The sequence below is a fragment of the Solea solea genome, chromosome 7, assembly GCF_958295425.1.
Source record: "Solea solea chromosome 7, fSolSol10.1, whole genome shotgun sequence".
Classification (NCBI taxonomy): Eukaryota; Metazoa; Chordata; class Actinopteri; order Pleuronectiformes; family Soleidae; genus Solea; species Solea solea.
The window spans coordinates 24716032-24728952 of record NC_081140.1 but is presented as its reverse complement, the minus strand read 5'-3'; the positions used below and the strand labels follow the sequence as shown (position 1 = coordinate 24728952).

The 12921-nt window shown below is 41.0% G+C and overlaps 1 protein-coding gene across 1 annotated transcript in view; it reads right to left on the bottom strand.

Moving 5' to 3' along the window:
* Positions 1-829: 829 nt before the first annotated feature.
* Positions 830-12921, bottom strand: part of foxo1a (forkhead box O1 a) — a 39043-nt gene continuing 26951 nt past the window's right edge. Inside the window, exons 2-3 of the mRNA XM_058633972.1 lie at positions 7202-7393; positions 830-5803 (exon numbers count right to left, since the gene is read on the bottom strand). Coding sequence (XP_058489955.1) covers positions 4637-5803; positions 7202-7393 — 1359 coding nt within the window. The 3' untranslated portion in view covers positions 830-4636. The remainder of the gene's footprint in view (positions 5804-7201; positions 7394-12921) is intronic.

Genomic DNA, 12921 nt, shown 5'->3' with positions numbered 1-12921 from the left:
ACAGATTTAATCCTGAACTTCATACTTTAATCTCTTCCACAGAAACATGGTTACATTTATAAATTGTTTCTCTTTCGTTTGTCAAATACTTTTTTGATAAGATTGTCTTGACTATGTGTAGGTTCTACACATGTCTAGGTTTAATGTTTTAATGTAAGTTTCAATTCAATTCAAGATTTTTTCTTTTTTCTCAGAATTCTGAATTTAATCTCAGAATTTGGACTTTAATCTCAGGAATTGTTTAATGCAATTTTTTGGCCCTTATACTCCTCCGTACAGACCTTTACTCTTAAAAGATATTTCTTATTACCTTTGTTATAGTCTATATTTATATTATCTTATTGTATATTGACTTAAATCCTCCTCTGCCACTGGCTGTTTCGTTGAATTTAAATATGTAATGACATTTAAGGTTTCTGCTCCTACTTGAGCGACGCACCCTCGGTAAATTGCCACGGGAAAAATAAACAACTCCTTATATGGATGTCCTGGGGGCGTGTGTTTACAGGTCACATCTTCAGGCTTTAATGTGTTCATAAAAATGAGCCAAATTTCACAAATTCAATCTGATTTTAAAACATTTTGAGTACCTTTTGCTTGGGTGAGTTTATATCATTGGGGAAAAAAACAAAAATAATAAATTCATGAGATTGCCTATAGGTTGTGCTGAAAAAGCATGTAAGACGCTCTACATTGCAGATTTTTATAGCCTCTGTATATACGTTTACACATTTTTCTAGTTTATAAAAGTTATTTTCTGTTCTATATGCTTTATCTTAACCATAATATCCACTTCTTCACCCTCTGAAAGACAGACGTGACACAGCTGTAACACAGAAAGTACATTTATTCAGGTCTTAATACATTAATATTGAACAAGTTACATATTTGTATTGATTGCAAATCACACAGCATCATTCCAAATTATTCCTGCATAAGTTAAATGTAACAGATTTTGTATTTTAAAATATGTATTGTTGTTTTTTTTTTCTTCCCCGTGTTACGAGGAGCACTTTATTAAAAAAACGTAAGTAAAAGTGCAATATGTTTCCATTCATAAAATTACAAAAAAATTGGTCCAGAATCTGCTTTTTTTCTCCGAGCAGGAATTCCTCCGACAGACTAAATATGTATTTTTTTTTCATTTTAAAAATGCAATATATCTGATCTTTTTTTTTTTCCTTTTTCTTTCAATAATCGATGCTATTTTCTAGAAACGGTAGCTAAATACAAGAAGTACGACATCGTCAGTTTACAAAAGCTTAGCCTATCAATCACTGCATCATCTAGTTTCTAAATAAACTTCATTTATTTTCTTTTTATTTTCTTTTATTATTATTCCCCACCATAGAACTATTCTGGAACATAGAGTTTTGACAACGACGACAACACCATAATATCTCACAGCGCTATGTTACAATAAAATATCTCTGTCATAAGTTGAAAATGAAAAAAAAGACAAAATATAACAACAGCAACATAAAATTAAGGAATACAATGCATAGATTTTATTTATTTTTTTTTTTTTTTTAAATGTAGAGATATAATTTACTTAGTACAGCTCTTTTTTGTTTACTTTATCGCATGAACCCTGTGACACTGACTACATGGATCCATTACAGTTTATCCTGACTTAAGTGACCGGCACAAATATATATATATATATATATATATATTTATAATTCTTGAAAATATCACATGATAAAAATGCTAAATATATCACTTTTAACTTCAAAAGGCAAATTTTGGCTATAGTACATTACATTATGGCATGTTTGGGTAAGAAAAGAAGGCAACACCTGGCACCAGAGCCAAACAGCAGCGTCTTTATCGGCTTCTCTGCGGAGCCTTTTTTTTTTTCTCTTTTGTTGAAATGTTAAGAATTCCATGTTATTCTTCGTAAACCTGCCCGCTCCCAGGCTTTTTTTTCTTTCTTCTTCAAACCCTTTTGTCAGTGCAGTGACAGATCATGTGTTATTCCTGCTGCTGCTGCTGCTGCTGCTGTCGAGTATGCAAGGTTGTCTTTTCAGGCAAAAACACAAAAGGCGTGTGATAGAGCTTTTCTCCCCCGCGATTGGTTTGGAGGTGAATTCCACTGCACGCTCCCTCCCAGTTCTTGACGACACATGACCTGACACACACACACACACACACGTGGTTTCTGTACAAATCAATCCATAAAACGCAATAAAAGGCAGTCTTTAGTAAGTTTTCCTGCTCTAAGCCATTTGGTATTTTTCTTTTTTCAGCCACCGACACCCAAGTCGACTTCATGTTCACGTTGTACACCTGCGATGAGATGAGTCGCCGACTGGCTGACGACGTGTCGGGAGAAGCGAGTGAGGGGGAAATGCAAATGTACAAGCGAGATAAGATACTTAACACTTAGCGTAGCGCCTTTTTCCAGGGGAGGGAGAAACGTATGATAAAATAAAAAAGACGTTTGGAGCCTTTTACACGTGACCGTTACAAAGACAGGTAACAGAGGTAGAGTGAAAGTGGAGTCTTGGTGAGCGAGGTGAAGCCGGCGTCAGAAGGGAATCGTGCTGAACTCGTTAAAATCAGTTTTTTTTTGGCGACAAATGAGGAGGAAAATGAACCACGGTGGGACGACGACAACTCAAAGTGTCTTCAGCGAGATCTCCAAGTGAAAACAAAACAGTAGCACTGAGAATTCTCTCGCTCTACTTCTTTTTTTCTACGACCTGCCGTGACACGCAACATTCACAAAGCGTTGGGATGGGGGGCCGGGGGCCGGGGGGGGGCAGGGGGACCTAACAATAACACTCGACAGTCTTCTTGTGGAAAAAAAATAAAGAATTCACTGTGCTTCTCTTCAAGGATTTGAGTATCTTCTGGACCATAGTCATCAACAATATATATATATATACATATGTATATATATATATATATATTTAAAAAACAACAACACAACAACCTTCAAGCCTGCAGTCAATATCTAGTTAGGCACAATTAATAGGCCTCTGTGGTATTAAGGTTCAGAGTGACAGACGACTCTTCTTTAAGGTCCGAGTGCCAGTTTTAGCACCGGCGTAATAATAACAATAATCTATCGTCACCTCCAAATAATTTAGGCGTCAAAATAAAATCTAGTAGTAAAAACACCTACTGCATCGTTTTTAATATACATTCTTAATATATATGTATATATATATACATGTATATGTATATATATATATATTACATACAAGAGATCAGATTTTACAGCCTGATTGAGAAGGATTCGCCGAGTCTGACGGAATCTGCTCCAGTTTTTCTCTGCGTCTGTGAACTAGCTCGCTCCTGCTCCTGCTCCTGCTGCTGCCTCAAATTTTTGCTTCAATTCTGTAAACACTATTTACAGTCTTTAAAAAATACACTACCGACCTGATTTTACAAACTATACCATGACTTTGTATTTATATTTATATATATATATATGTATATATATATGTACATTCAGGCAATGACAAAGTGAGTTTTCTTTGTTTTGTTTTTTTTTTCCATGTAACATCGTCCGAGAATCCCTTGAAATCTGTCCATGAGCCACGTTACCTTCATAACTTGTCCGTAGTGGAGCTCAATTATCACGACAACGCACGTACAAAGAAAGGTTGATTGTGGGAACAGTAAACGGCGTGGTGTGAGTCTGTGCGACCTCCACAGATTGTGCTGCTGCTGCTGCTGCTGCTGCTGCTGCTGCTGCTGCTGCTGCTGCTGCTGCTGATGATGTTGGCAGTGTAATATTTCCAGCCTTGGTGAGTAAACCAGAGAGAGGTGTGTGCTTCCGTTTGGCTCTTAGGTTAAGGCAAAAATGTTTGGCACTTTTTTTTATTTGTTTTTAACTTAAAGGTCCAGTGTGAAACAGTTAGGAGGCAGAAATGTGATTTAAGAATGAGTTACTGCTTTAAAAATATGAGTACTTTTAGAAGTCCTGCAGGCAATGGGTCTTGCTTTACAGAGGCTGTTTCTACGGCAGCCTGAAAGGACATGTGAAGTGAAAGTTTACGACCATAGACCGTATATAAAAAGTGGGCGTAGTCTTTTCCAGTTGTAAAATGTGTTAAAAACTCGGTACGTACTGAACAATACGAGCTGTCAATCATGCGCTGAAAGTTTGCTGATGTTATGAATCAAGTTAGCAGTAGGCTATTAACCATGGTTATCGCCCCCTGGTGGCTACTCAGTAAATTGTGACTTCCCTGCAAACCAGAAGACTACTTGTTATAAACGGTCTGTGGTTGCTACGCAAATGAAGAACGGCCAACGTCAGCGTAAAAAACCAACAAAGAAGGAGGTGTTTACATTCTTTTGGGCTGTGAAGGCCACCGTAGTTCCCTGATTGCAATACATTTTGAACCATGTGTTGCGATCTGCCGCGTCGCCATTAGATGTCACTAATTCTTACACACTGGACCTTTTAAGGTTTGATATTTTCAAAATGAACTGATTGATGATGTCATTGTCTCCGTGTCTTCAGCTGGTCTCGGTCTACAGACGAGTCTCTTTTGAAGTGCAGATGATGATTAATCTGAGATGAAATTGAAATGTCACATTTTGTTTTTTGACCAAAACAGCAACAACAACCACAGTCCAGAAGTTCAGGTGAACTTTCGTTTTTCTGTCCACAGTTTGTCTACCCGGACACCCAGCTGTGTGTGGTGGTCTTTACCCCGTGAGGGAAACTTTGCTGGGTCACCATTGGCTCAAAGTTGAAGTCCAGCGAGTCCCCGTCCATCAGCGTGTCATGGAGGACCGTCTCCATGTCAAACTCAAACTTCTCGATGGACATGTCGTCCAGGTCGCTGGGCAGCTTCTCTGAGTGCGACAGCGGCGGCGGACCCGGTCGACCGTATCCGTTTGTGTTGAGGGGACAGTAGCCTCCGGGCATCCCTATCCCGCCCAGGTGTCCGGGGAGGCCGTACGGCATCTGCATGGGGCCTTTGGTGGCAGGCAAACGCGCTGAGCCCCCGCTGTGGTTTAAGGACATATGCAAACGGCCGTTCTTGGCCTGGCTGTGCATGCCGTGCGGATGAGAGTGAGGGAGCGAGTGCAGGTGACTGTTCCCTCCGGCCATGAGTTTGGCCGCATGCTGACTGCTGCTGTACGGTGGCAGCATGCAGCCGCCGCTGGACTGAGACACCACGGTGTCCACTGACGGCATCAGCTCGCTGTGCTGGTCAGAGTCTGATGTTAGCAGCTCCTTCAGGAGACCTGCGGGGCAGCTGTACTGACCCATGGGCACAAAGCTGGGCTTACTCTCTGGCAGAGTCTGCAGCGGCATGGACGACAGGCTGTTCATTCCCGCTTGGCCGTATGCACACTTGCGATACTCCTGCGGCGGCTGCGGGGCCATACTGGGGGAGCTGTAGGTGGGGTAGCCCGGGCTCGGCTGCATCATGGCAGACGGGGAGGACTGGGAGGAGCCGGGGGTCGTGGCCCCGCCGCCGACCTGAGAGTTATTAGGTGAGAGCAAGTTCAGGTTGTCCAGAAGGTTCTCCATAACGTTCTCAGTACTGTGTCCCAGAGAGCCAGTCATCTCCGTCAGGCTGGGCAGCGTGGCCGTCATTTTGCTCCCAGGAGCTCCCGGGTAGCCCATGTGCACGTCTGCCTCCCCGAGGTCGTCCTCCGGCATGAAGGGCGAGAGGCGGCCGCTCAGAGTGCTGGCGTTGGAGCTCGTCCGAGGCCTGAAGCTGTTCCACGCATCAAAGTCGTCATTGCTGTGGGAATTAGGGCTGCCGGGCCATTTGGAGTAAGAGCCCGGACTGTCGCCGCCTCCGTCAGGGCCGCCCTGCAGGGACAGCTGTGGGGAGACAGGGAGAGACACACATGCTTTAGACTTGGAATACAGCAGAGGGCTGCGTGATGCTTCAAACATCCACAACAAAATAATCATGGGAAATACCACAATATGATAATAGGAGTGGCTCTTCAGAAAACAAGATCGAAACAAATCCATATTATTTAGTTATTATCAAACACAGAGAATCACTGTTAATAGTTGAATTAACTGTTAATTGTAATGAATCTTTCAGGACCCCTCCTCCGCTTTGGCTTCATCTCTGTCTCTAATTAAAAGAGCCAACAACCGGTGGAAGAAGTGAAAGATACAAATACATGAAAACACTGAGCACTTTATTCATCTAAATGCAACATAAGCGATCAATCACCCGTCTTTTGATGTTTTGGATCCGTTAAATTAAGCTGCTGTGTTGTTAAATCCTCACAACATGTCACGTCATACACAGATTTAATATGCTTTTCATAATCTGCCTTTTTTTTTACTTTTGTAAAAATTGTTTGGCTGACGCACTTACGACATTATTAAAAGAGAAAATAGATTAATCTAAAATGCTGTTTTTTATGCTGTTATGGGCATTTGTCTGCTTTAAATTTATAATTTCATAAACATTATCAGGCAGGTCGTTTTAAAATTATTTTTATCATAATATGAAGAAAAGAAATTAGATTTTTTGGGTCTTTTATAAAATCGACCTATTTGAAGGTATTTTTTATCATAATATGAAAAAAATAAATTAGATTTTTTGGGTCTTTTATAAAATCGACCTATTTGAAGGTATTTTTTATCATAATATGAAAAAAAGAAATTGGATTTTTTTGGGTCTTTTATAAAATCGACCTATTAGAAGGTTCTTGAAAATGAATGTTATTTAGCAAAGAATTGTATTGTATTTTGTATGTAAAATATCTTGCCATAATCGTATCATAGCCCATGCATCTAGATACTGTAGGTAATGAATCATTCTCTACACACAAACACTGTCGTGTATATGCCGATATTTGTCTAACTGAAGCAAACAAAACGTCTGAGAAAAGTTCAAAATGTAGGATTTCTCTATTTATTCACATCATAGAGAACAAAGTGCATAAAGTCTATGTATTGAACGTGGATGGAGCCTCTCTTAACGTAGCTTTCGCTGTAAACTCCCTCTTCTTCAGCCAGGTAACTTCTGCCCAAGTTCCCCTCATTTATTGGAGCAGCGCCACCGTGTGGAGACATGAAGTAGTGACGGTGAGTAAAACTGGCAGAGACTGTTTACTTTAGAGCGCCTTCATTTGTTAATTAAAATATCAAATGATCGTATTGCAAGAGGAAAGAAGACGATATATGACCGTATCTATATTTTGACCCACATACAAAACTGTCTGTGGTGTTGATCGCGTTGCTTCCTTTGTTTACCTTTTTCTTCGCCGCTCGTCCTCTGCTCTTGGTGAACTTGCTGTTGTTGTCCATGGAGGCGGCTCTGCGGCGCGGGGACTTGCCGCTCTTCCCGCCCTCGGGGTTCAGCATCCACCACGAGCTCTTCCCCGTGCCCTCGTTCTGGACGCGGATGAAGCGGCTGTGCAGCGACAGGTTGTGTCTGATGGAGTTCTGGAGAGGAGGCAGAAAACAGACAGTGAAGTGTTAGAAACAAACAAACTGAGAGAGAGAGAGAGAGAGATTTGTGTTTGCCCTTTCCACCCCGACAAAAAAGAAAAAACTCCTCAGTTCTGCTTTATCATCCCAGTGTAAATCCCCCTGTACAGGTGCTCCTCTTTTTTTTTTTTGCTTGGCTCGACAGCTGACACGGAAGAGAAAGGGCGGATTTTAAGGTCTGTTTACAATCTAATGCCAGTCGTTATTTTAAGACACACAATAGGTGTCAATAAGTTTACTCCTTCCCGAACAGAACAGGGATTAAGCTGCAGATGCGCTTATCTCCAAACCTACTGTACAAGTGGGCCTTTATTTCCTTTTACAACAACAGTGGGGCCCTTTGTGAAACGCTGTTGTACCAACACACACATTCCACCTGGGTACGTGTCTCGTCGACAGCAGCAGCAGCAGCAGCAGCAGCAAAATCAAAGGGAGGAAACAGACTAATCTTTCCTTCTTACTGTCACATTAATTCTGCACTCGAGCGTTGCTTAGTGACACCCCCAGTGGAAAAACTAATTTTTTGTGCAGGAAGCTAGTGATGCGTTATTAAAACAGTGCAAACAAAAAGAGCTAGAATATTGTGCGAACGTCTGCAGAGCAAACCACAGAAAGTGACACACACAGAGAGAGAGAGAGAGAGTTTCTGTCCTGCTTTACTGGAACGGCAGCCGCGCCGGGACACAAGTGTGTGTTGTGTTGTTGTTGTTGTTGTTTTTTTTTAGCCCGTTTTAAACCGTCAAGACTCAACAAAGTGTCGTTTAAGTGACCGTTTACACTCTGACTCTCTGTTATGACCGGCCTTGTTTTGTGTCCAGGCCATAACATGAAGTAATGAGCCTTGGTCAGACATTATCGTGCATGCGTAGAGCTTGTTGTTTTGGAAGAAAGGCTGGAACTCCCGGCACACACACACACACACACTCGCAAAAACACACACACTCTCACAAAGACACACACACACACACACACAGACGCATGCAGAGCTTAGCGTGCATAGTGGCTCACGTCATCAAGCCTATTCCTGCCGTGAGTCACTGCTTCACATCTGGCGTGCAGCCTACCCACTGCTTCTCCTCATCTCCACCGTCTCTTCTTCTCCTTCTTCACTCTGAACTCTCATCACACTCTAGCCTACAACATTCATTACTACGGCGAAATCGCAGCAGGAGAGCTTGAACTTTAAACTGTGTCTAAAGTTGAGTTTAAAGACAAAATGCAGTTTGTTATCTGTGGTGTAATCAATAACAATATTTATCTATATTATTTTCTATATTATTAACAGCAATATAGCTTCTTTTTTTCTATTTTCTGTCAGTAAAAAATTGTTCAAACCCACAAATTGTTGCTTTCTACTTAAAGGGCCAGAAACTATACAGTTTTCTTTTACTAATTTTCAGAGATAAATGTGTTATTCGATCATCGCGTCTCATTCCCACAACAACAGGGGAAGATGGAATTGCAAAAACAAATAGAATTGAGTCAAAAACAAAAGCCCCACACTGGTCTTTACTGTATTTTATGAGTAAAAGATTTAAAAAAAAAAAAGAATAAATTGTCCAAGTGGAAAAAAATGTGAAACCGCCCTTTAAATCACTACAGATATTTACTGTTTATCCTCCAGCTCGTCTAATATGTACGAATAAAATTCAAATCATTTTCCAGTGCTAAACTTTTTTTTTTAACTTTAATTAATAGGTAATTCATTTTGTCTTGTGGTGTGGGCTTCCAGCTGGTGCTGCACTAGCTGTTACCTTGGTTACCAAGGTGATGGGCAAAAATGACTTGATCTGAGACTCTACTATGGGTCACTGGATGATTTCCCCCCCAAAACAACTTCAGTTTTGTCCTTTATTAAAACCCTTTCTACTGGTTAAATCATAAAACATTGTAACTTGGTTGTAACAAAGACTTTCTGCTGACACCTATTAGTATAATCAGTGCAGTGCCTTGTTAATCCATTAGTAAGGTTGCCAGTTTCTAACAATCGTCTGCTAATCTGATCCCTCAATCTGATTCTCTCTCTGCATTTGCGTCTCCTTTCCTTTCGTCCTCCTCTGTCGTCCCCTCGCTGCAGGACACGAGGACTGGCCCTTCAACAAATGAATGAAATTACCACCAAATCAAATGACCCGGCCGCCTCAGCCGACGGTCTCCGGGCTTGTTTGCGTGGTAACTACATCCCTCCTCCCCTCCCCTCCCCGCCCTGCACATCAGAAGTTATGACAAAAGGCGACGGAGTAAATTCTGGTCATATGCCTCTCTCTCCCATGACCACTAAGAGCGCTGGTAATTTCAGCTGTGCTGCAACAAGGAATGACTGCAATGTGAGCACAGAAATGTCCCGTTGCAGCCTCGTATCATCCTGAAGACAGGAGGGACGGACACGAAAACACCGTTTTTGGCTTATGTCGCATATGACGCGCTGGCTGAACGTCCAGCTCGTGCAATACCATTCCATTAGTGTCACTCAAACGTCATTCAGGAGCCATTACGCTCACTTTGTTCCACCTGTAAACTTCACAAATCAGTCTCATTCATGCTGCTCTTCAATCATGAGTCGGATGATAAAACAGGGCCTCAAGTGACTTTTACTCAGTGTTTCTTTTGTTATCTTTTTACATCTTTTCTGTTGCATAAAACTAACTGGAGCATGTAAATGCTATTTCACAACAACAAATCAATACACAAGGTAAAGGAAACTAGTAGTGATGGTAAGAATATGGGGATACTTCTACTAATGTAGTAATATTATGGTCATTCTATGTTATTTCTACAGGAATAGTACTCAAATAATCTGTGTTTGTGTTGTCGCGACTGCTTGACAACTCATTGTATGTAGCTAAGCTAGCAAGGCAGCAAGCTAACACTATGTCGAGCAGTGTACGTAGATGCTAGTTTTTTGTTGTTTTTTTACAATATTCTTGGTATTTCAATTTTTTAGCTATGAGCATGTTGGTTTGCCGGTTAGGAATAAGAAGTAGTTTGGTAAATAAGTATAGAAAAATAAAGAATTTTAACTTTATAGATGGTAGCATGAGCAGATAGTGACTGTGTGTGTAGTTTTGATGGAAGTAGTTTTCAGACTGAGTTTTGAGAGTTTTCTGGAAAAACGTAAAAGTCTTGATGTAAAGCGGGAGCATGAGTAAGGAGGTCATTAAAAAACTGCTCCGATACGAAATACTAGACGTCAGTGCTGTGTTATAATGTGTGTTTGTGTTGTCGCGACTGCTTGACAACTCATTGTATGTAGCTAAGCTAGCAAGGCAGCAAGCTAACACTATGTCGAGCAGTGTACGTAGATGCTAGTTTTTTTGTTTATTTACAATATTCTTGGTATTTCAAATGTTTTGCTATGAGCATCTTGGTTTGCAGGTTAGGAATACGTAGTAGTTTGGTAAATAACTATAGAAAAATAAAGAATTTTAACTTTATAGATGGTAACATGAGCAGATAGTGACTGTGTGTGTAGTTTTGAGTGGAGAGATTTTTGACAAAGTAGTTTTCAGACTGAGTTTTCAGAGTTTTCTGGAAAAAAGTCTTGATGTAAAGTGGGAGCATGAGTAAAGAGGTCATTAAAAAACTGCTCTGATACGAAATACCAGACGTCAGTGCTGTGTTATAATGTGGGAGTGAGACTGAGGGTGTCTGGTGGTGGAGCCAATGGAAAAGCCCTGTGTGTGAGTGTGTAACACACTTAAATTTAATCTGCTATTTTTCATTTTTAATCAAGACCTTCGTCTTCGCCTCTCGAGCCGTGCGTCTCTCTGTGTGATGTGACACAGATTTATCTCGGGCTGCCCTGCGCAGGAATCCTAACATTCCAGCTAATCACTGTGTGCAAAGTTCAATCGTAATCACACCCAACTTGTTCGTATCTCTTAGGAAACAGTAAAGGCCGGGATTCCCAGCCGACCAGCCAGCCATCACAATCAACATTCCTCAGCAAGGTTACAAAACCCGTGATTTCTCACAACTGAACTCTGATGATTGCTCGCCTGGAGGACGATCCTATCTTGTTTTGTGCTCAAAGGTATGACAATAACTTTGCCCCATTTTTGGAAAGAACGCAGTTTCCAGCCACTCCTGGCAAAGAAGCCTGCTCTCAGCTGAATGAGTGGTTCAACTTTTGTTTTTGCATGGACTGGAATTTAATCAGAATCATAATAAAAGGTAGTTGTCCACAGCCAGCGATAATAACAACAATAATAAAAACTCTTCTCTGCTCTGCCGGAGCTCACTGCGAGGAGCGGACCACGTCCATTCTCACGAGTCAACAGAACAGAACAGAACAGCCGCGGCAGGAAAAGAAAGGAGAAAAAAAAAGGAAAAGAAACACACCAGGAAGTGACACATGAAAGCGGACAGTGACAGGAAACGGCGCTGACTTCCTGCCTCGCAGGAAACACGGCGATCGTGAGGCAGAGAGAAAAAAAGGCATGGAATGTGGAGCCGCAGAAGTGGTGTGAGCCGAGTGGACGCTGCAAATTTAGCCTTCAGACCCCCCCTTCAACCCCCCCATCAACACACACACACACACACACACACACTGCCAGACAGTTTATGTTTAGTACCAGGCACAAATCCATGATGTCACACTATATCACGTCAATCACTTCTCTCACTAATGCAGAAAATGAATTACATCCCTGAATATGTCATGACTCAACAAGTGACTGCAGAGTGTGAGTACTTGTATTTGTTACCTCTTCAGGACCTTTTCTGGCATAAACACTGACCTTGTCAGGACCACTAGTCGTCATGGAGACCAAAACCTGGTCCTACTCAAAGATATTATAGTTAACGAAAACTAACAAAAACTAAAATTGAAAAAAACGTTTCCGTTGACTCATACAAAAAAGATAACTAACTGAAACTGAATTGTGCGTTTGCAAAACTAACAATAGTGAGAATGTGCTTAGTTTCCGCCTTTGTAAATGTGGGTTCATATGAGGTGTATGTATTCAATTTTGAATGGTTTTATCTGAGACACCCTTTTGCATCTTGCATCTGGCAAATACTCCATGTTACAAAAAAACTCAAACTAACACTAAAACTAATAAAAACTAAACTAAAACTAAGCATTTAGAATATTTTTTAAAAAGGAATAAAAACACTTACAAACCCACACTAAAGACAAATTAAAACTAACTAATTTTAAAAATTCAAAACTAATACAACTTTGGCAGAATTTTATTTCTGAGGAACAGGTTGAGTTTACGACTGAGATTTGAATTGTGCTTAAGTTAAGGTAAAGTTTAAGGTTATGGATTAACTGGTTATAGTTCAGTTTAAGGATACTGCTATTTATAGGCTGTCTAAATAAATGGAAGTCAATGCATTGTCCTCAGAAGAATACCTGTGCAAACCTGTGTGTGTGTGTGAGCATTAGAGTGTGTATGTGTTCTGAGTGACGGCTGAAATAGACAAAGTGTGTGTGTGTGTGTGTGTGTGTGTGTGTGTGTGTGTGAGTGAGTGTGACC